Source organism: Labrus bergylta, chromosome 10 (assembly GCF_963930695.1).
Source record: "Labrus bergylta chromosome 10, fLabBer1.1, whole genome shotgun sequence".
NCBI lineage: Eukaryota > Metazoa > Chordata > Actinopteri > Labriformes > Labridae > Labrus > Labrus bergylta.
Genome location: NC_089204.1, coordinates 20,626,729 through 20,651,207, shown reverse-complemented (window position 1 = coordinate 20,651,207; position 24,479 = coordinate 20,626,729). Strand labels below are relative to the sequence as shown.

Below are 24,479 nucleotides of genomic sequence, written 5' to 3'. Positions count from 1 at the left end.
GTCGGGTGTTTTTTAACCAGCATAGCTAAACCATTCCAGTGTGAAAGAATGAATTAACTAAGAAATTTCAGACCTACTGAAGTGTTTCCACCGAGGCAATCACTGTTAAAATTCTACCAAGGACACAGGCTTGCCTTCTCTTTCATTAACAGAGCGTATTCAGCTCTCAGCCTTCAGGCGGCTAACTTGAGCTCGCAGGGTCATTTGTATCAACAGTTTGACTCGCTTGATGAGTTGTGCTTTGCGTCTTGATCCCCAGTCAGCTGAGAGGAGTATCCACAGGGGCTTCAGGAAATACCTCTGAGCATTCTTAGTTACTCTGGGACTGCACAGATCTATAATACTCCCACAGAGTGCAGGAGAGTCTGGACTGTGGCTTCTGTTAAAAGGAGTGGATGGGAAAGAGGAGCAACAGTGAATGTGAGGGCTTTGACACTCTGCTTAATCAGGTAAGAAAGCCCCACAATGGTTACCTTAAGCTTTTCTTTCCCTCAGTAATATTTTGGTATGTAGAAACACTAAACTTGCATTACTCTCTAGGAAATTACATATATTTTAATTTATTCCTCATAGGGATCTCAGAGAGCGCCTTCCTCCTGTGAAGCTATTAGTCTAGTGCTCTGTGATGTGGAAATCTGCAAGCATGGCCACTGTAATTGTCTGCACCTATTTCCAAAACAGTTAAACTATTTGAAAACGTGATTGGGTGTAGCAAAAGCGTCATCATCCAAGCGTGCAATATCTATATATACTTCTAAATTGGAGAAAAAAACATGTTTACTCTTGAAAACACTTTGAAATAAATCAATCAATCTCTAAACTTTAGTGTCTTCTATGTACAAAAAATGAATGCATCCACTGAATAACATACTGATCCAACTGGTTATCAATGTTGGAACTGGGGGAGGGGGGGTAGAGGGATAAATTTGCTAGGTTGTTGTACTGCCTGTAATTTGATGGTGTTTCAATAAAAAAGAAAGAATGATTAAAAAAAACAAGTTGGTAGGATCATCACAAGGAAGAAATGTACAGATTTGAAATGGATATGACCATTTACATTTTCTTCCATTGCCAATGCTACACACTCATGGCTCATGAAAAATCAGGCTGGTAATTGTTTTCCTTTAACCCTGCTGAAAACCCGACGGAGAAACAGCACTAAAAACAAACTGTGGAAGTGATGAAACAAATAATCAATAAATGTATGTGCAACGCCACATATCTGTGTAATATTCAATGGTTGTTTTAGCAGTCTCAGGTGAGAGCAAAATGTTGAATACGGACAGATAACTCTCTGGAGACCACTGGTATGTTTTCCTACTGTGAATTCAAACAGATTAAGTCCCATGTGACCACATTCCAGTGACCCACAGTCAGGACCATTACAGCACGCTTGACTCATTTGGAAAAATTGATCTAATACAGAAAGCAGAATGTTACAGTTTACAAAAAAAAACATACAAAGAGAATGAATTCTATGGCATGTGAGTTATATTTGTAATCTTAGATATAATGCTCAATAATGAGTGTTTTTAGAAGAAGAAAATTGACCGGGTATTAAATGCTAAATTAGATAGATTAGATACATTTCATTCCCATAAATAAGGGGGTAAATAGCAGATGATTCTAAAATACTCTGAGCTTAATATATACCTGCAGGATAATAAGACTGATGCATGACAAAAATATCCCGAGCTAACATGACACATCTGAAGATGAGCATTTTGTCCCAGAGTTTCCACAGCGAGCCTCATTTCAACAATGGCTCTGCTGATGGGTTTATCTCTCATACACCCACAGCTCTGCACAGCCTGTCTGCTTCCTAACCAGCTGTAGGTCCCATGGCCCCCCTCTCCTGTGCCTGGCACTGTCACAAGCACAAAGGTTTACTCAATCACTGGTTTCCATGCATGCGACAATAGGCATATGGTCACATCAGCCAAGAACAAACTCTGTTCTCGCTCTCTCTGTACTGTCACTCTATCTGTCTCCCTCGGAAACACTATGTTTCTATATTTTCTCTCATGCACCACTCGCATGTTTTCTCTCATGCACCCCTTGCATGCTATTTTATGTCTCTCACAGAGGCATGCGTTAGTGAATGAGGTTTAGCTTTAAATAGTATGGCTTGGTATTTTCTACAATTTATGACGACAAATCATGTGTCAAGTCCAAAGTCAAAGATGTGCTTGACTGTGTATGGATTTTTCCAGCGCTTCATAGGCTACAATGACATAAATCTTTAAGGTCAATCACAAATATGCATCCTTAATGGGTTTTTTTAACGGATGTGTAATATGCTAAAAACCCTGCTGTGTAGATTTTAGCACATAAAATTCAAAGAGGATAACGTGCATTTCTTGTCGCTTTTACCCAGCCTGTTTGTATGATTGCCAGCATGCATTTGAGGATAGACCAGCATGTATTTAATGTTGCAGGATGGTGTGTGTAGGATTGACTCAATAACTTAAATGCCCCCCTTTTTGTGTAATCAAAGAACAAGCCACCAAGTGCAACCTAAGGCAGCCCTTTGTTGTGTTTTAACAGCTTTTGGACGGGGGCATAAGCTTTAACAGGTGGCAGTAGCTCATTCTATTGAAACATGGCTCAGGAACCCAAAAGGTGGTCAGCAGCATAATGCCAATACACCACCTCCTGGACCAAAGCACTGAACCCTCTGCTGTCTGGATGGAATATCTAATTCTGTCAGATTTTAAAAGGAGACTTAAACTGTAGGAAAAAAGGGCTGATTTGAAATAGAATATTCTTGTACATACAATACAGTATATCCAGTCTCCAGAACTGCTTCAACAATATCTCCTGTTGTAGCTTCTACAAGTCTCTGAACTCAATAAGGCACGAACGCCATTCTCCCTTAAGATATTCCCTGTAGGGGCGTAAGGAGCTGTCTAACACGTCCTCCCAAATGTCTTCAGTTGAGTTCTGATGAGTGTGAAGGCCACACAATTGCATATGATTTGCATCATTTCCATTTCCATACAGCGAGTCCTTGTTCTCTTCGGAAGCATCTGCATTTCTTGTGTTTCCGAACTGATTTACTCTGGTTTGTCCTTGAAATTGTCTCCTGTCTGTAGCAATATAGACAAACGTATATGCAGTCATATTTGCATATTTCTTTCCTACAGTGTACAAATGGATGTTAAAAACCTATCCATCTTAATTGCTCGGACTCGTGTCACCCTTCGTCTCCATTGTTTGTTGAGTTTTGTTCAGGATACCTTGTTTAATTCCACATGTCAGGTAGAATTTCCCCTCAGGGTCCCTGCTCACCGTCCCTTTCTCTCTCACAAACAAACTCCTATTCACCCCTCTTTTATAGAGTGCAACACTATAATAATGCTGTTGTTTCTCCAATTACACGTTCTAGCTGGGTAAAAAAATAAAATCAAACGCAAAATGGGGTGAAACTGCAAATGTATACATTTCTATTTCCGTATGGCTGTTGGAGCTTGCATTCCCATCCCATGTGAATCACCTCAAAGAAGAGCACACAGGGGGGAAAATAATTACTTTTTTTTGTATTAAACCCACTGCACCATTCATGTAAACATCTTAACAGGCCAAAGACGTGACTTCAATTTGCGAGGTCTCATTGTGACATTGTGTAGCACAGAATGAATGCTCTGTGTTCCTGACATGTTTATTCAGAGCGGCTTGTGCCGCCATCTGTTTTAATCTTGGTTTTATTGACTGTATTGGGGTTCGCACCAATTCAATTGAGAGCAGTGCACTTGGGGTATCATGACTGAAAAAGTGAATTATACTGAAAGTTGAATAAAAGAGTTGAAATACTTAGTGACTCTGAAACAATAGTGCTAAGCATTTAAGCTAATGTTTGGTAGTGAGGAATCACCCAAAAATGTGCCACACAAGCAAGGCACATGACCAATATAGGAGACTCATCATCAGCTGAGTGAGCGAGAGAAAGAGAGAGAGAGAGAGAGTTTTAGGTAGAAATGAAAATGGCTCTTAGAATGCAATAAATGATGTAATGCTAAAGTGAACTCAACAATGTGATATTGAAGTATTAGCAGGAAGATGTTTTTCAGTGACAGGATATCTGGGCTTTAGTGATGAGTAGGTAAATCTAATACATGTGTTTCAAGTCGAGTATATGCTTTTTATGTGCACTTAAATTTGAAAATCTTCATGTTGGGTTTATAGCTGAGTTAAAATCAGAAGCAACTCTCTCGTTAACAATATATATTTCTTCTCCTGCTGAGTACTGACGGATGAAAACATAGAGGACAGCTGGTCGATGTCAGGAGGTTTCCGCAATTGGACATCGCCAAGCCTATCGACACCCAACATCAATGAGGTAAACAGCTCTGATGTACTCTACCTATGACCAGGAAAGTTACTAAACACTGTTCCTGCAATCAGATACACTGCTTAACTGTGTCATTAGAGGGGGGTCGTGTACTTATTTTATTTGAAATCATAAAATGTTGATAGTTTGCCATGGAGGAGGAGGAGGAGGACGAATGGAGAAAGAAATATAATTTTCTCTTTTAGTTTATTGGATGTAAATATATTTGGATAAGATGGTGGATACTTAGTGACTTGACTGGTGAAGCCAAACAGGCAGCTTGCAGCATCTGACTGTTGCTCAAACCAGCCAACCCTAAATTATGCATAACCTTAAAGATATTCAAATTTTTACTGGTGGATTATGTAATTATTTTTACTCCCATACATTTGTCATTGAAGAGAAAATTATCTTTGGAGACCAAACCCCAATCTGGCTGTGAACATTTTTTCTTTATTCAGCTGTAAAGTTGGGAGTTTTGGAGCCAGCCTCAAGTGGTCATTTGAGGAACTGAAGTTTTTGCAAATTCTTCACTGCCTTCATTTTCAAGCCCCAGAGGTTACTATTGGATAACCATAAAGTATAAAACAAGGTAGTCGTCTCAGTCATACTTTGGTCACTGAAGAGATGTTTTGAAGCCGGATGATAGCAGCTGTATAATAAAAATGTTGTTTCAACCCAAGTTTCGGTCAAAATGGAAACAGGCAAAGAGGTGGAGCTGAGGTGTTGCACAGGCCACCTGACAGACTGTTAACCGCTTGCATTCAGATCAGCCATGCCGCCAATTTTGCATAACTCTTATCCTTTATAAAATTACAAGTTGTGAGTTACATCAGCTATTCAGACCAAAATCTTTTTTTTGGGTCGTTCTGCTGTAAAAATGGGCATTGTTGAATGCATGTGTATGTGACTCCCAGGTTCTTTGGGGTCACGCTCAAGTGGACACTTAAGGAACTGTGGGGCTGTTGCAAATCCGCATGGCTTCATTTTTCAATACTGGAGGTTGGATAAATTCATTTTAAATGATAGTTCTTAGAAATGTTTAAGAAGGAGATCTATATCAATGTTTATCACTATCAACTAGAAATAAATATACTTCAACAATTCTATGTCTCAATATCAAGCAAAGAAAAATTGTTTGCCATTGCCATAAGATGTGTGATAGCTTATCTTGTCAGGTGATGTCTGCCAATGTTCATTAATCTGGTTTACAATAACATTCAAGCAAGAGATCAAATTCCCTTGAGTTTGGTTTATTTGATTTTGTCAGGAGATACATTTTAGTTGTTTATTTTGATAATTTGTCACTCAGTGCTGCCCATCAAACAACACATTGTCATGGAAACAGAAAAAGGTCACAGAGAGGAGAGGAGAGGAGATAATAAGTGCTTCCAAAGATTTCACAGTGGCTGATATCTTTGTATTTGTAGTCTTTCTCGGTTTAATTTTGAGTTGAAAATCTTTTAGTTTACAGAGGAGTCAATTGCACACTTTAAGCTCAATTCTGATATGAAGCTTTGTCTTTTCTTTCTCTTTTCACAGGCCTCAAGTAAGGATATTGCTGCTTCACTGCACAAGAATGTGCTGTCATGGGGAGTGTGGCGGGGGCCAGAGCAGAAGGAGAGTGTGTTTCTTCAAGCAATAGCACACTCTGCCTTCTCTCAGACTGCAGATAGAGGATCTTACAGTGGTGTTTCTAGCCTGTCCAGGTCTGCAAGTGTCCCAGATGTGCTGGGAAGGAGTCCAAAGACAGCATTTTCTTCCATTACCATCACATCCCGGAAGGTTCTGCGCTCATTCTCCACCTCTCGGGAAACTTTGTGCCCATCCTCTCAAAGACAGCCTTTGAGGGTATTCTCTGCACATAACGAACATTTTGGAACAGGAATCTTACCCACGAGCAGAATGAGAGTCCCAGAATCCCAGCCGGACTTGAGCAGACAGAACTCTACTATTGTAACCTCAAATAACTTCAGACAGGCCTACTCACCAGCTGATAGGTTGGCAGTGAGAGATTGGGGAAAGAGGAAAGCACAACTTGTTCAACACAGACAGAGCCACACAGAGAGCAACAGAAAGGAGGATGTGATGGGCTGCTCTTTAATAGATCTGTCCTCGAAACCTTCCTACAGGTCCTGTGTCCATCTGGAGGTGCCTCTGAGGTCTACTAGCTCTGTTCTGTTTTTGGACAAGTCACTTTGCATCTCCCTTGTGGGACTGGAGGAAAGAAGAGCAAGTCAACCCACTTTGTTCAGGTCAACCTTTTCTATTCGCCTCGGTGGCTCATCCTGCCGAAGATATGCTACGAAAAGCAAAGTAGCCAAAACAAATTTGGGTTACGGGAGACCCAGATCGGCCAAATTGGACGGCTACAAATGCAATAACCAAGAGAGTAATTTGGGCCACTGCAGAGGCTCTCTACCAAAGCTCAGGGGCGACAAGGTTGTGAAAATAGCACCTGCTTGTGGTGTGAAGGTGGAGGTGGATGGTTCAGATACACAATGCTTGAGCGCTACTTCAGGAATATTGTCATTCAGAGGGACAGACCGCTCAAACACAAAGACTGCAAGGCAGAAGGGGAATGCTGATGAGGCAGCTTTCCCTGTCCGGACCGATTCCAGGCACAAGAAGCATACTTTCAATACCCGCTCAGGTATGAATTTTCTCAGAATCACCTTCCTTTAGTAAGTGAAAATCTAAAGTCCCCTCATCAATTGATCTGTATATACCTTTCAGTAGCTTCTATATTCTAAAGTGAATGTAGATAAGGCTTTAGAGGTATTACAGCAAGTGGAATGAGGCACCAAGGTGGTCTCAGAGGATCTAAAGTTTGATTGTTTCATTCTGCCTCTCATGCATTGGAAATAGAACCACACCTATTCACCACACATCTCCGACTGTACATTCACACATTTAAAAATAAATCCCATCTGGTACACACACAACTGCAGACTTAAATAAAATCTTAAATGTATTCCTATCTGAACAACACTCTTTAGTTAACATCTGCCACTGTATATATTAACAGTGGGCTGCAAACGTTTAAAAATGGACAGAATTTGCATGTTTTTAAATAATCATTCTCTGGGTCTCCTGGTATTCAATTCAGGATAACATCAAGGGTATATGAGAGTTTTTTTAAGAAACATAGTTTGGTTTATTCCATTGAGTGGCCTCCTGTTTAACTGTTCGTGCTAGACTCTCTTCATGGTAATATAAATTATAACCAGGGGTGTTGCATAACATTTAGGGGGCCTGTATGTATGTATTTTATATGGACCCCTTATATGCATCCATTATTACTATTTTTCGGGATATCTATTATCCTTTTACCTCAGTCAAGTGCCCTGCTAATAACAAATACAGTACATGATAACCAAAGCACCAGAATCAATGTGACACTGCATATTTGGTCTACTAAATTAAGCTACTGTTTTAACTGTGTCATCTTTAAGGAATACTTCAACATTTTGGGAAATATTCTCATTTGCTTTCTTGACAAAAAGAGAAGATACATATATCTGCACGCCTCAGCAGGCAATCCTTACTTTTGCTTAGCTGTGTAGCACAGTGCCTTGAGATTAGTTACTGGTTATAGATGATTTACTCATCACTGTGACTTGTCTACGAAATCTGATTGGACATCCTTGAAGGTACCCCAAGTATAAACACTGGCTTAGTCTTACTTATAAAGCTATTCTTGGTTTAGCGCCTTCTTATTTATGAACATGCCTCAAAAGATCCAAAAGCCACTATGTCTCTGTTCCTCTGTTTTTCAACTGTATGTTCCTCGTGTCCGCACAGAGCTCGGGAAAAGAGTGTTTAGTTTTGCTGCCCCCTCATTTCGCTTGAAGCTTTTGGCTCTTTATTATGTGACAAAAAACGTGAGACCATCTGACAGAGTTGTTATACTGAGAATTGTTATTCTGTGTTCACAACTCCTGCAGTTTATTTGCAAACCGATTTGCTTAAAATCTTAAAAAAACAATATACTGTATAACAATAAATTTGACACTGCAGTCCAAATTCAAACACAGGATGCCATGTCGCGGACACGGAAGATTCAGTGTTTAGCCAGCCACATCAGTCCTGAAACCTTTCTGTGCTCTAACCCTCTTTCCATCGCCAATAGTGAGCTTATTTGAAAAATGCCAAGGCTTGTTAGGTTGGGTAGAATCAGTCATATCTGAACCAGTTCGCTTGCCCGGTTTCATAATTTGCAACACCTGTTGGTTTGCACCATGCCGGACTGGAAACACATGTTTGGAGTACGACACACTGGCTGCTGCATTGTTGTCAGAGAAGCCAGCACTTCAACATAGCATGTTTCCTTAATGTCTATAGTCAGGTCATTTTATGATTTAATACAGTAGATATCTTACATATTGCTCCTTTTATTGTTGTTTACTCTTAACTTATTGTTTGTAAACTGTTTCATTATCATGTAATCTTTATTTAAGAAGTGTGCTGCTGCCCTCCTGGCCAGGTCAGCCGTGTGAAATAGATTTTTATCTCAATGTGTTAATTATTAATTACCTGATTAAATAAAGGTTAGGCTATAAAAATGTAAATGTAAAATGTAAAAATCGTATAAATAGAAAACAGCTACTGGCTCTGCCCAGGAGTGACAAAATAAGGCCAACAGTCTCTAAGTTTATATATAAAAACATTATATCTTGTATTTAATCTGAACTAAAGGCAAAGTTTTAAAAATAACAAAGGATCAGAAATTCACTGCCCCCGGCCAAGTTCCTTTATGTTTACATCTTTTTTTCTATCGCTAAGCTAAGCTAATGTGCTGTAGCTTATTATATAACTGACAGACACTAGACATGAGTGCTGTTGTTTTTTTTTGCGTTTGATGGAGAGAAAAATGGTACCTGCCAAAATGCTGTACCTTTTTGTTAATATGAAGTAATATAGCAGCGAGGCTAAGAGAACTGAATTGATTTAGATTTTTCAGAGAGCCATACGTTTTCATGCAGAGAGAAAATTACATCTACTGAATCATTGGTGCAGTGAGCAGACCCATCCAGTACTGAAAGTGGATTTGACAGGCAGCAGGACTCAAATATGTGATGTCACTGCCTGAAGCAGTTTCAGAGTCATACCTGCCTGCTTTCCGTGTTACACAGACTGTCTGAGGAAAACAGCTGCAACACAACACTTTTTAATTATTAAACCACTCTCTCCTCTCATTACAACATTTCTTTTCCTGCACCATCCAGCAGTCTCTCCCCCCTCCCCCCCCCCCTGTTTTCCTCTCTATACTTTCGTTTTGCTCCAACAAAAGCAATATACAGCATTTATTCTAATACCAAAAGAGCGAGAAATATCCTGAGGCAATAACTTGACCAGTGACACTACATCTTTGGTGTGCGCTTTTCAGAGCATGACGTGATGCTTTATCTCCACGCAACATGGTCATGGCAGAGTATTCAGTGGAGATATACATTCTTCAAAAGGTATAGAGGAATGGGGGTTACAGGGGCCAGAGTGAATACAGTGTCATCTTTTTACATTATTCATAGGCCACACTCATGTTCCCTCGTTGTGGTTTTTTCTCTCTTTGGAAGGGTAGGGTCAGTTCGAGGTTTGTTTGTTTTTCTGCTTGTCCGGATCACAAGAGGCAAGTCTCGGGGGGGGGGGGGGGGGGGGAGCATATGACGTGTGGATTCCGTCTGAGGAATATAAACAATCTGCAAAACACTTACTACTTCAAATTAGCATTCCCTTGGAAAACTGTCTCTCTCTTTGCCTTCCAATCAGCTTTCTTACTCATTTTTTTAGCCAGGGGACAAGGATGTGATGTGTCAAAATAAAAGGCAGGGTTGGTAATTTTTCTAAAATTAGCATGATTTTCAAAGTTGCATTCCCTCTGTGTGCCGTCAACACCCGCCCCCTCCCCTCTTTGCTCCCTCAAAAGTAACGGCATGCATCCAGAAGTGGACCTCAGCTCATCGCTTGCATTGTGTAGAAACTACGCCGTCTCACGTCTCATTCAGCGGTAAGTGAACTCAGAGTATGAACTCCGTCATCGGTGACGCGCTTTGAGTGAGGGCTCGTGCTCGCAAGGGGTAGAGAAGGAGCATGGAGACAGGGAGGCCTGATTGATTCATCAGATTGGTACCTCGTGTCAGACATTGGTCGAAGTTTTTACAGGCTTACAACTGCTACAGATGACAGATTTTCTTCGTTCCTTTTTCAGAGCACATGAGTTATTCATTTCTGTCAGAGTATTCAACCAATATCTTAAAAAGTGTACCTGGAGAAAATGACCAACACTGCCTTTAAATTTCACACTCATTTGACTTCTCACTATGTTTCTCAAGTGGACTCCAGGACCTGGAGCAAGCAAACAAGAAGTGACGAGACAAAGGAGCGACAAGATCAAGACAGTTCCGCAGAGCCTCCAAAAGTTTTCATTTCAGAAAAGACCTTTTCCAGTTGCAAGGCTGATTCTCTGGAAGAAACGCCCCAAACTCTCAGCCTCAAAGTAAGAGCCACATTTCTCTTACCTTTATTGTCCTTTTTAATAAAGAACAAAAAGAACACAAGAAGCAACATGGAGCTTCAAAGCAAACCTTACTTTGACCTTTTGAGGATTTTTTTTTTTTTTTGACAAAAACATTTGCTGCTACACTCACTTCAAAATGCTATGCAGCTCCTGCAGCTTTGAGACACATATTGTGTCCTTCATCAACAGATTGAAGCCAATCCATCTCCATGACAACTTCAATCATGTGACCTGAGTTGAGAACTTGGGTCATGCCATAACAGTGATCATATATATAGGGGAGGTCGTAACTTGTCTCTCTATATAGTGATGGGTCAATAACAACTGAAGCATCTTAGTGATGAAGGCCACAAGTTATGACCAAAAGCTCCATAAAATGTCCATTAGAAAAACTATAGACTGCAACACTGTTTGACCTGCAATAGACACAATTTAAAGAGGGGTTACAATTGATGCAGCAGAACAAGTCATTTCACATTTTTGTGCTATGCGTTCTTCTTTCTTGTCAAAATCGTGGAACATTTGGGCGCCAGATAGCCAAGAGGTTATGACATGTGCCTCATGTACAGAGGCTATATTCTTCCCCTCGTAGCCGTGGGTTTGAATCCGACCTGAGCCCTTTGCTGCATGTAATCCACCTCTCTCCCCTCCCAACATTTAGTGTCTCTTTTCAGCTTTCCTATCTAATAAAGGCAAAAGGGCCAAATAAATAACTTAAAAACTGAAAATATTATCTTATCTAATCTTATCTTATGATAAACACAAACTAAAAAGTATGAAATACTTGAATAGAATACAAAGGTGTAAGAGGGCTGTGGTAGAAACCTGTGAATGGAGTATTGGTTAAAGAACCCCCCAAAAGACGTATATAAAGTAATAATAATACAAACATTAAAAATATTCACACAGAACAAAAAACCATCACTACTGTGCTAAATGGCTACATGTAAAAAAATGCAGAGATTTAGTCAAAGAGGATAAATTATGGGAAGATGCAAGAAATGTAGCTGTACCCATGGTGTGAACATCAATTTCTTTAAGTCTTCATTTTTGTTCCAAACTAGATGTTTATAATGACTGCACTTCATTGCCTTGATAATTGAACTAAAGAATTATTGAATCATAATAATAAAGAGTGGTGAGAATAGTAATAAATAGTGTGGATGAGGATTAAAATACAACAGGAAATCATTCCCTGAAGTAAAGAAGCCAAACTGGCAACCCAAAGGTCAAAGAAGAGGTCAAGAACATTTCATCAACAGCTTTACACAAAGTATGACAGGTTGACAATCTTATGTATGAAAAAGTTAAGTATATATGTCATATGGGACCTTTAAAAACCAAAGGAATGATAGACTATTTCAATTAACATTTCCCACACACACAACTAGGGAGAATCTGGATGTGTTTACTCTTGGAATAAACATCACAGCAGCAGCAGCATCTCTGGAAGAGGGATTTTTTACACTTGGAGAGATTTTTTTCCTTTAGTCTGTGTTTGTCACAGCCTCTGCCAAGTAGAGAAGAAATCTTAAATAATTACACAATTTACTTTTTCATTCCTTTTCGCCTTCCTCCTTTTCATTTGATCCAGTATTTCTTTCAACTGAGTTAATGTAACAAGTTTTATCTCAGCGTAGCGAGGGGCTAAAGATCCTCCGAGGTTTGTGAGGCTTTTTTAAAGGATTCCGATTCCCCCTGTGAGAAAAGCTCTCTTACCTTTATCCCCACTAAAGCTGAGCATAATATTACCATGTTGCCTGCACCTCCAAGCTATTACACGACTGTGAAGAGGATTCTCCAAGGTTAAGGAATAGATTAAGGATATTTCAGAATAGATTTAAACCCAGTGAAGATTTTCTTACTTTCTCTCAGCAGGATTAGTGTCTATGAGTTGTACTGTTCTCGCACCGCCAACAAGAAGCTTACTATGTCCACCTTTCTCTCTCTCTCTATCTCTCTCTCTCTCTCCACCCCAGGAGGCTTTGGAGCTCTTCAGGCCAGACTTCATCAGCCGATCTCAAGGTCGGTTGAAGAGGTTGGAGAAGAGGGCTATGAGGAGGAGAGAGCTGCAGGAGTCCAATCCAGACCTGGTGCTGGACCTGAGGGAGGAGGGATGCAGACAAAGGAGGAAGTGCACAACACCTGATCCACTTAGCGGTAAAAGCAACGAGATAACCTGGCTGAGCAGAAGTAACCCCTTTAATAAAATACGATTCAATGTCTCCTGGTCACTGGACAGCCAATCAGAAGGGTTTGTCCTAGTCTCAGGCATGAAGACAGCAACATACCATCGGTTGTAGGTCATGAAATAGAGGATTCTGGGTCATGTGGAAGAGGAATTATGGTAGTCAGCCTGGTGATGACAGCAAAAAGTCAGTGTAGCCCTTTAAGAGTGTCTCCCAGGATTAAAAAAAAGCAGTTCCTTGTCTTAAAAATCCATCTTTCACCATCGTTGAACCGCTTCGCCCTTGACTATTGAGATTAATGCTTCTCTTCATGATTTTCTGGAGAGTGACCAACATTTGAGTCAAACTTTATGCTGAGAAATAAGAAAATATGGCACTTGGGGTCCTGCCATTTTGAATCATGGTGATCTTTTGAAGAAATGTGCTCTGTTTCTCAGATTACGCCTGTTAACCTCAGTAACCGCAGCTGGCCTGTGGAATGAAAATCAGGATTTTACATATTATTCTCTTTTTATAGTCTTGTGGCAATTATCCAACTTTGCTCTCTGGTGGCCGTTATCTAGTATTGCAGATCAGTGAAAGCATTGTTCCCTGAAGCTCTGCATGCAGGGGCGGTACACTCAAGTTGAGACTAGAATGTAATGCGCTTCAAGATGTTTTCTATCTGTTTTATTTTTATCCAATACAAAGTAAAATTGTGCCATAGCCAGAAGCTTAAAAAAAAAAGGTCAGAATAAATCAAACAGGTATTTGTCATCAGAGAAAAGAAAGCATTATGCCCTACACATGAATTCACAAAAGCAGATAAAAGAAAATCAAGTAGCACAGAGGCCCATTGAAAGGAAGAATTGTCAAACAGATAAAAAGTAAAGGGCAGTATGCTGTTTATTGAAAATCATTTTGGGCAATCTAATGCCTATTGAGAACTAGCATATGTCAAAAATGGGGCTGCAAGTTGGTGCATGGTGAACGCTGTCACCTTACAGCAAGAAGGTGCTTTTCTGTGTGGAGTTTGCATGTTTCCCCTAATGATGCGTGGCTTCTGTTTGGGAACTCAAGGTTTCTCCTGTAGTCTAAAATCATGCTCCTTTAGTTAATTGGGGATTCTAAATGACCTGTATGGAGTTGGTCTGAGCATAAGTGTTTCATTGTATATACTGTACGTCAGAAGAGGTCAAAAAAAACTCCAGCAACACTTGTAGTATGTAGATCAACTTTGTTAACAAATTAGACCGACGCGTTTCGGCTTGTGGCCATCATCAGGGTCATGGTTAAGGCCACAAGGTGAAACACATTGATCTAGCCTTTCACTCTTCATGCACTTTGGTAGTTGATGATGCTGTGCCAGGAAATCCCACTCTGCTTCCTCAGTGCATTGTATATATGTCAGCCCTGGGATTAAGTGTACCCTGCATCTCTCCCAGTGACAGCTAGAATCGGCTCCAGCCATGAATACTAGATAATATTATAGATAATGAACAGATGGAAATGTCAAAAAACGTTATCCATCAACGTACAAATATTGTCTGTGATTTTGTTGCTGTCAGAAAGAAAAACACTTTTCATAGAAAATGACCAAGTTAGATAGAAAAAGGCCTGGGTGTGCGCGTGTGTGTGTGTGTGTGTGTGTGTGTGTGTGTGTGTGTGTGTGTGTGTGTGTGTGTGTGTGTGTGTGTATGTGTGCCTCTGCATTTAGCAAACTTGGCCTCTTCTAAAGAGACTTAGATTTAGACTTTTATAAAGTTGCAGTCATTTCTCTGCAGACAATGCTGCTGTACTGTATATTCAGTGTAAAATCTCTGTGGTGGTGTTTATGTCTTTCACTCATACTGAAGCTGCCAGACTTGTAAACCCTGACCATGCTTTGTGATGTTGAAGAGAAAACACACACAGTATTCCCTCCTGCAGTTTGATTCTCTATCTGCCTCCGTAAAATGTGTGATTTTTAACAGCTTGATGGAAAATTTCCCTTGAGATCATTAGAGTTTCAATCTATCTATCTACAATCCGTGATACACTAATTTGTTAAAAGCAATCTTATTGTTCCTGCAGTAACACGTTTCTAATCAAAGCAGATTTTTACATGAATTTGTCTTTCCTGCAAATTCAGCAGTTTATGTAAAACGGTAATAAAGGCATACAACTTGAAGTAGTTGAAGGGCTTAAAACTTAGTTTTGAAGGTCATGGAGGAGTCAAGGAGGAGCCATAGAATTACTGTGGGAACCTTGAACAGCTCACACTGATCCTGACTGAAGTCTGAGTCTAATTATGAACAAAGAGTGTTGGTGCTGTTGACCTGAGCAGAAGCTCTCTGCCGATTCACTTCAGTTCAATCTGTGAGAGACAGAGTAGTCCGACTTAACAGGACTGGATATGGCTTTGTTGGGCATGTGTGTGTTTATTTTTGAGTCCTTGTGTGTGTGTGTGTGTGTGTGTGTGTGTGTGTGTGTGCGTGTGTGCGTGTGTGCGTGCTCGTGTGTGTGTTTGTCAATGCTCAAACGTGTATCCGTCTGGAAAAGAGAGATCACACACAGCCCCTCAGTGTTTATTACCATATTCAGGATTCATTTACATATTAATACTGATTTGTAATTCTGATGTTTTTGTGCGTGTTCTTCTGTGTGTGTGTGTTTATGTGTGCATGTCCTAGATAACCTTTTCAAGCCTAGAGAGAGGTCTATATCCGGCAGAGAGATGCAGCTGAGGTCCAGACGGTGAGTTCTCCAGACAAAATCTCGCCTCCCTCTTTGCATGTTTTTTTTTCTCTAGCTTCAGCACAATCCATCAAGCTTGTATGTCATATCTGTCATGCATGCAGGGCTGTGCAGAAACACAATGCACATTCACACACCTTACATGCTGTACGTCTACAATAGATTTTTTTGACGGCCAAATGTCTTGACAGGAGATATGAAGTGGCCTTTGTTAACGTTATCTCTTTCTCTATATTTTTTCACGCCTTATCTGAAAAGGCACACCTGATCAGATTATGGCTGCCCATTGAATCTTTTTTTTTTTTTCCAAATGGGCACACTATCTTACTCAGAGGATCTCTTAACAAATTGGCTGTAGTTGTGGGAGTGAAAGAGGAGTCTGTGTGCGACCTGTTTATCAGTGCATCCAGGTTTTTTTACGCCGGCTGTGGCCTCACTAGATAATACCTTGTCTCTCGTATGCCAACCCGCTGGCACTGCTCAGCCACCCACACACTCCTGATACCAGATTCCCCTGCCCCCTGTATGAATTTGCCTTTCTTGTGTCTGCAGGATTTACAACAAGCTGCCAGAGGTGACAAAGAAAAAGGAAGAGGAGAAAAAGAGGGCTGTATCACAAAGCAACAGAGTACGAGCAGAAGTCTTCAAAAAGGTAGATTTTGGGGACTTTGATTACTTATTCTATAGGATAGGGAACAAGCACGCACACACTTGGAAAACTCACTAAACATAATACTCAACACACACTTTCACTGTGATGTGCTGTGAAGGCATCCCATGTTTTTTTATAGACTACAGCAAGGTCCCTTTTTGACATCAGAAAGTCTTCCATTCAGAGGTGTAGATGTTTTGTTCCGTGTGTTCAAGTCACACTCATACTGAGGAGCTGGTTGGTTATGTATAACATACTGTGTCTTGTCATGTCTTTTTAGTGATCACATCTCAAACTGTGTAATACAATGCAATATTACACTATTTAAGACTATATGCTGCAACACTAAACTTGGCAGACAACAAGACTCTTAGCATTGTGGGCAGGAGTAATTAAAAAAGTGACTGAACGTTATATTAGGGCTTCATTCATTCTTATTGTTAACGATCTTCCTCAGTTTGATGCCCTTCCAGGCACAGTAAGTGTACCACACTGATGTATAACTGATGTGGAGTTGTTCATTTGAAGTATTGGTTTGATCTGTTTCTGCAAATGATCTTTGTATTGTACAGCATCAACATTTTAAGATATCTTGTGTGTGAAGTGTTTTTGTTTGGATAGACACGTGAGCTAAGAAAAATAGCAATCGTCTGAAAAACATGTTCAAGAGGGAATGCTTTTTTTTAACAGATGTAGATGCAACTTTACAACATCTACATTTTACAAACGAACCATAAAATATATATATTTTTAAATAACATTAGTGCAAACTAGACCAAAACTCAAATATCCAAATATATAGTGTAACAAAATTAAGTACACAGTTTGAGGGTTTTTTTCTTCATTCTTTTAAGTTATTGTATCAAATCGAGTTGAAACATACTCTGAATAAAAGTTTAATTCAAACGGGAGGCTCTGTAAAAAAGCAGAATACATGGGGATAAAATTAAACATGCTTTAATGATCATCCAGCAGAGGTCAGTGTGCCACAGCTTAAGCAACTTATCCTGCTGGACTGCTGCACAAATAAAGTGTTTGGTCAACTCTTTGGTCTCTTCTGTTTCCTGGTATTTCAGTTGAAATCTGCTGCTTGTCTGTGACAAGTGTCTTCTTTCAATCAGATCAGGAATTAACTCTAAGGATGACTTGTTACTGCATCACAAAGTGTTTTTTCTTCTTCATACCACAGTATTATTTAAGCTAACACTGTATAAACCAAAGCTCACAATAATACCTTAATTAACACTTATTCTGCACCCTGCTGACAATATTCACAGGACCTGTATTAACTGGAAACAGTGAGGAGTATGTGGTAAATGATATATTATGAGGACATGCTGTGTCAGAGTGCAATGAATTTGCTGCCAGTCAGTTGAGATGTGAAACTGTGAAGAGATGTCTTTAATGTCTTACAGATAATTACACAATCATGGCAGCTTCAGTTAGTGTGTGTGCAGGAAAGGATTATTTATGTGTAGAAGCAGTTTTTGCGACAGCTATTTTTTAAAGATAAACAAATGTGATTGGCTTGTTCATGTTTAGGTAAACCATGATTTCAATAGCCTCAGCCCAAGGGGGTGAATGACTTCTATGACTGGGGTTTCCCAACAGGGGACTGACTTTTGCAGGGGTGGCATGAAATATGAATTCACACCACAGACTGAATAAATCATGGAAGTGGTTCTCAGTAATGTCACTCATTAGTTTCTGAAGAGGTGTTGTGAACCCAGTGATCTGTGGTCACCTTGTTGGAAATGTTATCTCCACCTAGCTTTCAATCAATTGAGGAACAGGCGGCGCTAAAGGCGGGCCTTAAGCCTCCAGGCAAACAGCTATAATGCGCCCGCTTGTGAGTTGACTCAGCCAAGCCCTTTCTCCACTAATGATATCTACTGTAACTACTTACATTGAGGTGTCATACAGATGTTATATTCCTATGTATAGGGGTCGTAATTTTTTTATTTTTTCATGATTAATTACTCATAGGTTATTTTATTATCAAAAAGAAATATCCCTGGGGCACTGGTGGCGCAGTGGTTAGTGCGCACACCCCATGTATGGAAGCTGTAGTCTTCCAAGCAGGCGGCCCAGGTTCAAATCCAACCTGTGGCTCCTTTCCTGCATGTCGTTCCCCACTCCTCTTTCCCCCATTTCTGACCCAATCCACTGTCCTATCTCTCAAATTTAAAAAAAAAAAAGGCACAAAAAGACAAAAAATAAATCTTTAGAAAAAGGAAGTATCCCCAAAAGTCAAATGGTAAACAACCAAAAAAGAAAAAATGACTAAACTGGAATGCAACAAAAGCTACTGGAAGCCTAATCATGTTGTTTCAACATAAGAAGTGCCCCAGACAGGATAGCCAATCATATTTTAGGTTTAAGGAGCAGCTCCTGGGGTGGCATATCAGAATTTATATGGGGAGCCATGCCACCCCCTGGACGTGCTCATGCTTGGGCCTCCAACAATTGTCCTGCTTATGGCAGCAGTGAGTCTACAGCATATCTGTTTTGTTTGGTTTACTGACACAGCCAGCAACTATGGAGCTTAGGGTGATGTCCAATTGCTTTTTAAGAGAACATTTTCTTTTTCTGAGGAAATGGAGTAGGCGGGACTGGTGACCTTACCACCTCTCAAATGAAGCTATTAGCCAGGTTCAACCACGGTAAGAGTGTGTTCCTCCACGATAAACACTGAGTCAAGTGTGCTTTAGAGGCAGAAATTCTCCAACACACACACACACACACACACACAGCACAGAGAGGATTCACAGTGGGGTCTGATAGAGCAGGGTTAAGGAGATGGTTGTTGTTGTTTTTTTTAACACTGGCTGAAATTAGATTCCAGCTGCCGGGTGCTACTGTAAGAGGAGGGTGATTGCATAGCGGGGTGTCTGGTTGGATAGCAAAGTCAGAATTATTCCCCCCACCTGGGCTGGGACACCGTAGGAGCGAGGCTGATGGAAGTGGAAGCCAATTTAGCAGCAGGAGTCGCTCCTGTGTGATGCAGAGCTCTTAAGAGATTGAAGAAGGGGAAACAAGAGTGCAGATGGATGGGTTTTTGATTTGTTTGTTTGGAAAGGAAGATAATGGTAGCATTGTTTTGTTTGTCTTGTTTTGCAGAAACTTCTGGACCAGATCCTGCAGAGATAAACAAGAGACACTGACCATTTTCCATAACTCTATGCAAATAATTCTTGTGCCTTTGCATGTCGTTTCATTCAATTAAAGCTCACTTCCTTCTATAATGGTCTGCTGAAAATGTTCTTGAACTGCTTCAAATGCAAAGAAGTGCAACAAATAAAGAAAACATTTATTTTGCTGACATTGTCAAGTGTTTCTAGTCATCAGGTTGACCGCTTTAGGGTGGTTTTCGCTATTTGCATATCTGTCTGGTTTGACTTGACACATTATGAAGACACAAGGTCAAATTATTCATGAGATGTAATTAAATATGATGTTTATATGCTTTTAACTTAATTGTTCTGTACAGACACTGAAAAAGCCAAACCTGCTCTGACAGATGAAATATTGAAGCCATCAGCTTTTCATCTGTCTTCCATGCTTAAATGTCCACCCAGTGACGTAATGCATTGCCCATTAATCAAAGCATTCTTCTCATTTCTCTTCTAATGGTTTAATTCCTTATCGACCATATCATTTCCTACTAATGTATCTCAAAATGAAATGAAAGCATTCCAAGGACATTCCTTCCTAGAAAATCTACAGGAAATTGAGTCGCAGTGCTCTGAGCAAAACACCTTGACTCTGACATTGGTACAGTACTTAGGGTGCTTCTCAAGCATCCAGAGGGGAGAACCATGTTTCGTCATTGACTACCCATCTGCCTCGAGGCCTCTGGATCCTCCCAACTGGAACAGAGGAATTCCAAGCTAATCGAACTCAGGAGACACGCAGAGCCTTGTGAAAGGGGGCCTTTGTCACATATGCTCCAAACCAGGGATGACAATGTAATAAGAGAGGAGACTCCAGCGCAAAGCTTGTGACCGCAGTCCATATTTAGCCAGAAAAGGTGACTGACATCTCAATGGCATTTAAACAGAGTCTGCTGGGATAAGGAGAGAACAGGGGAAGAACATGTTCTGTAGGTCTTACACAAACACGCTGAATAAATACATATGGTTTGTCAGTGTTTTGGTGAGTGGATTGTTCTGGAGTAAATGCAACAAGTGTTTTAAACCCCCCAAAAAATGCAAAGTTTTAGTTATATGCTGTTTGATCCCGGATAATTGCTTGCAACCAAAAGCAAGCAACATGTCTGATAAACAGTGTTGTTTACTGAGGCCATTGAAAAGAGAAATCCTCACGGGAGAACTGCTCTCCTGCCATGTCAGCTGGTTCCAGACGATGAGCAGCAGACTGACAGGCAGTTATATACGAGGGGAAAGGCTCCTGTCAGTCAGCCTCGCTCTCGGTGAGGCATCATGTGTGTATGTCACATTGCTATCTGCGCATAATGGACAATGTCTTCAGAAGCCTCACGACTGGCTTCCAAATGGCCTTGACTGACTCAGATACCCTGAGGGCAAGCCTGATATGTCTGGCTAAGAAAGGAGAACACTAGCAAAGCTTGCGGGGCTAATTGAGGCAGAGCAACTGATTGTGTTTAGTAGTTGTTCATTTCACACAGAGACATATTTTCACTGGTGTCTTTCTAGCAATGGGTCTGTCGAGTATTGTGGTATCACTACAAGTTGTCTTCTCAATTAAAATATTGAATATTAACTGTTCATAATTGATATTATGGCACAGAGTGTTAGCATCAAACTTAAAGGGGTCTTTCAAAACACACACAAAAAACACTGACAGCGCATGTGAACAACAGAAAATTAAGACTTTTTTAGTGTAACACTTCGTTTAGACTCTTGAGATGAAAAATGAAGACACAGAGATAAACTAACATATTGTAGGTTTTTCAAGGACATGACTAAATCAAAGTCAGCTCTGGCAAAACTGGGACATTTCTCAGGTAATGCCTGAACAGGGACATCTGTGACTTTCAAGCCTGCAGCATGCATTCTAAAAAAGAGTAGACCGGGTAGCCTGTGCACAACACAGATGGGGCCATGGTGAAGACAGTTTGTTTTTCATGTATGTGTGTGAGTGTGTCTGAACAGAGAGAAGTAAAAAAATCCCCTCAATTTGGTCTTTTGAAATAAGGGGTTTAGGCACTACCTTTGATTTAAATATATATATATATATATTTGTCACTCTGGAAATCAAATTTAATGGTTTTTTGTGTTTATCTTTACCTTACAAATCTACAGTCATGTTTAATATATGATATATTTTGTAAAATGCGTAGATTTGTTTCAAATCTCAGTACTAAGTCATGCAAATCAAACTTGATTTTGACTTCATTGATTTGATTTGAGACACTTGTGAAAGTATTTCGAAATACACTCTAAGCCAAACTCAAATGAGGTCTCTTTTAAGGGAAATTAGCATCGTAGTGGGACAAAGTGGGGCTGACCACCCCAGGCCCCAAATGGAGATAGGGTCCCTAAATGGTCCTGAAATTAAAAACACATTTTTTTTTGTTTGCATTGTTTTACTTTTCATTAGTTGCCTTTGTAGTACAAAATAGAGTTTGATATCGTAATGTTTGTTTACAAAGATGTTGATGGATTAGCCCCACAATAGGCTTCATTACAGATCTGCTCCTTCCTTATTTTGCCCCCAGGTCACTAAGGTCATCCTCATGGCAACTCCTCTCAGTCCCACAATCATGACTAAAATCTAAAGGTGACAGGACCTATTCTGTTGCTGCCCCCAGGCTCTATCATACCCTCCAGTCCCACATTAAGACCTGCTCCACTAACGGAAATGTATAATATATAGATCTGACGTTTGCCCACTCCAGGTTTTGACAGCAGCCCAATCAGAGTTTTGACGTCAGGCCAACATCTGCATCCAATGTCAGGTCAACATCAAGATTTCACATCAGTCTTTTCGGTGTGAAGTTTGACTTTTAAGCCCTTCCATGTAATCGTTGAGGTGCCTTTCTGTCTTTCTTTAATTAGAAAAAGGAAAGTGACTGAAGACATAACAGAAGTATTGCATTTGACAGCTACAGTAATTGGGTCTGGAATGAGTCTGACTTTAGGACCCCGCGGAGTCTCAATCGCACATGGCAAAGTGTGGACGCTCCGGTACGAGAAGGGATGGCAAGCCAGTTCCCCTATTCTCCAATCTCCCCTCATTCTGATTCTCCAACTCCTCCTTACCATATCTCTACCACATGAGCAACTCATGTAAATAAAATAAAAAAATTGGTTAACACATGAAGTGGTAGCCTGTGTTATTTCCGGGAGCGTTGCCGGTCTGAGTTCTGGTGGAGGAAGGAAAAGTTTTTGACAGCATCTTTCTGGAAAATACAATCTGCTGCATCTTTCTGGAGTCTTGGTGGAGAAGCTTTTTCCTTTCGTTTAATTTCTTTTTTTGTTTTGTTTTTATTTTGTGAAACCGGGTGTTTCCTGTACTTTCATCCTGTCCCTGAAGTAAACACCCCGAAGTGGTCGTTGCTGCATAAATATCGTAGTCTGACCGGAGCGCCCTTCTCCCGGCTCCAGCCCACACAGCGCCGGGCATCATGAGAACCTGGAGGCGGCGGAAGAACTTTGCTTTTCTCATCTTCGCTCTCCGCTTCTGGTGCCTTTCCACGGCGACTGAAAATGCTGACAGCACGGTTTATAATATCCAAGGAGGTGAGTGGGTAACATAACTGTCATAAGATTGTCAGTTTTAGTGATTTGGCTAATTTGTATGCAGTGCTGTAGGTGTTTGTAAGATTGTTTGGATTGAATTTCATTCATGTTTATGAAGATACACAAAATATGGTTATCTTTTTTAATAGCAGTATTTCATTTTTCAAAACGTTCTAAGACTTTCTATGTTACATGACACTTCTCTTTAAATAGCCTTGTCTTGTCTCTTTGTCTTGTGTATTCTATATTTGGGACATGTAAAGGGGAAAATACTGTTTAATCCATTTTTTTCTGCCAGGACGGAACAATAATGGGAAGTGTCAGAATGGACTGATGAGTTTAACATCCAGGAGGATGCAGCCTTATCTTGAGGTTGTAAACATAAACCTCACAGGATGTTTTTTATTATTCAGCAGCTAAACTGAATCTTCTGAATGATAAGCCAGTCAGCAATAACTGCTGGCTATTTTATTCATTGGACAGGGCAAGTGGCAGTATACAGGTGTTTTTATGTTGTGCATGTTGTACAGCCACAAAAATAAAATAAATAGAAAAAAGCCACAACCAGAAAAAAAAATAATAATAATAACAATTTGTAAACCCCAGAAAAGTAATGTTTTGATATTATGGTATTTTACAAAAGTTGAACTGTGTCTGTGGTAAATAGATCTAGACGAGTTTGCAAATAAGGTGCAACATCCTGAAGTTATAAACATGTTTAAAGAAAATTCCTTTAATAACTTATCCTATAATCTCATATCTGCCAATGAAGAATCCTCAGGATGAAATGTATAACAGTTTTAATACTTTAATAGCATTTCATTTCGGTGCTTTCTTCAATAATTGCACATCACTGTTGCCACATTAATGCTTACAAACATCAAGGCTGATGTGGTGTCATTAAGTGTACATTTCTTTTAAGCATCCCTGAAAATAAGCCAATAAAGGAGAGAGAAGCATTTCATTGACTTTAGCCTCTTTAATGTTTTCTTGGCATCTTAAACCTGGGTGGAGACAGTGCTATAATGAACCAGGCTCTCCTAGAGGGAGACTCTCCATCAGCTCCTCTACATCATTGTTAGAATCAGTGTATGTTAACGGAGGAGGATTTAGACATTAGACCTGACCCTATAAATCCTTATTGACTTATCATATTATGATGTAAAGATAGAGCTTATCCCCAACATTATACCAAAATGAACACAAGGCTTTCTCCTACCTTCAGAAGACTTTTGTAAGTGCCTCAGCCTAATGAACAAATAATATATGCTGACATGTTTTGCTGTCATTTCTGGTCCTGCTGTCTCCGTCCTCATCTGATATCTGTGTCGGGAATTTACCGTAGGCGGGG

General features: G+C 40.1%; 2 protein-coding genes across 2 annotated transcripts in view; both read left to right on the top strand.

Annotated features, from left to right (window-relative positions):
* Positions 1–2,210: 2,210 nt before the first annotated feature.
* Positions 2,211–22,126, top strand: LOC109987936 ((E2-independent) E3 ubiquitin-conjugating enzyme FATS-like). Its single transcript, XM_065959427.1, has 7 exons — positions 2,211–4,339; positions 5,873–6,983; positions 10,663–10,826; positions 12,827–13,007; positions 15,688–15,751; positions 16,304–16,403; positions 19,524–22,126. The coding sequence occupies exons 1-7, from the start codon at positions 4,280–4,282 to the stop codon at positions 19,551–19,553; spliced, it is 1,710 nt and encodes a 569-aa protein (XP_065815499.1). The 5' UTR covers positions 2,211–4,279; the 3' UTR covers positions 19,554–22,126.
* Positions 22,127–22,564: 438 nt separating this feature from the next.
* The window catches only part of adam12b (ADAM metallopeptidase domain 12b), a 76,147-nt gene continuing 74,232 nt past the window's right edge, over positions 22,565–24,479 (top strand). Inside the window, exon 1 of the mRNA XM_020639209.2 lies at positions 22,565–23,128. Within this exon, the coding sequence (XP_020494865.1) occupies positions 23,014–23,128 (115 nt within the window). The 5' untranslated portion in view covers positions 22,565–23,013. The remainder of the gene's footprint in view (positions 23,129–24,479) is intronic.

What these genes read in the sequence shown, in the direction of transcription:
- LOC109987936 (XM_065959427.1), top strand. Translation starts at nt 4,280, where the DNA reads ATGTCAGGAGGTTTCCGCAATTGGACATCGCCAAGCCTATCGACACCC. An exon ending in CGACACCCAACATCAATGAG is followed by an intron (nt 4,340 to 5,872) that starts GTAAACAGCTCT and finishes CTCTTTTCACAG; the next exon opens with GCCTCAAGTAAGGATATTGC. An exon ending in CCCAAACTCTCAGCCTCAAA is followed by an intron (nt 10,827 to 12,826) that starts GTAAGAGCCACA and finishes TCTCCACCCCAG; the next exon opens with GAGGCTTTGGAGCTCTTCAG.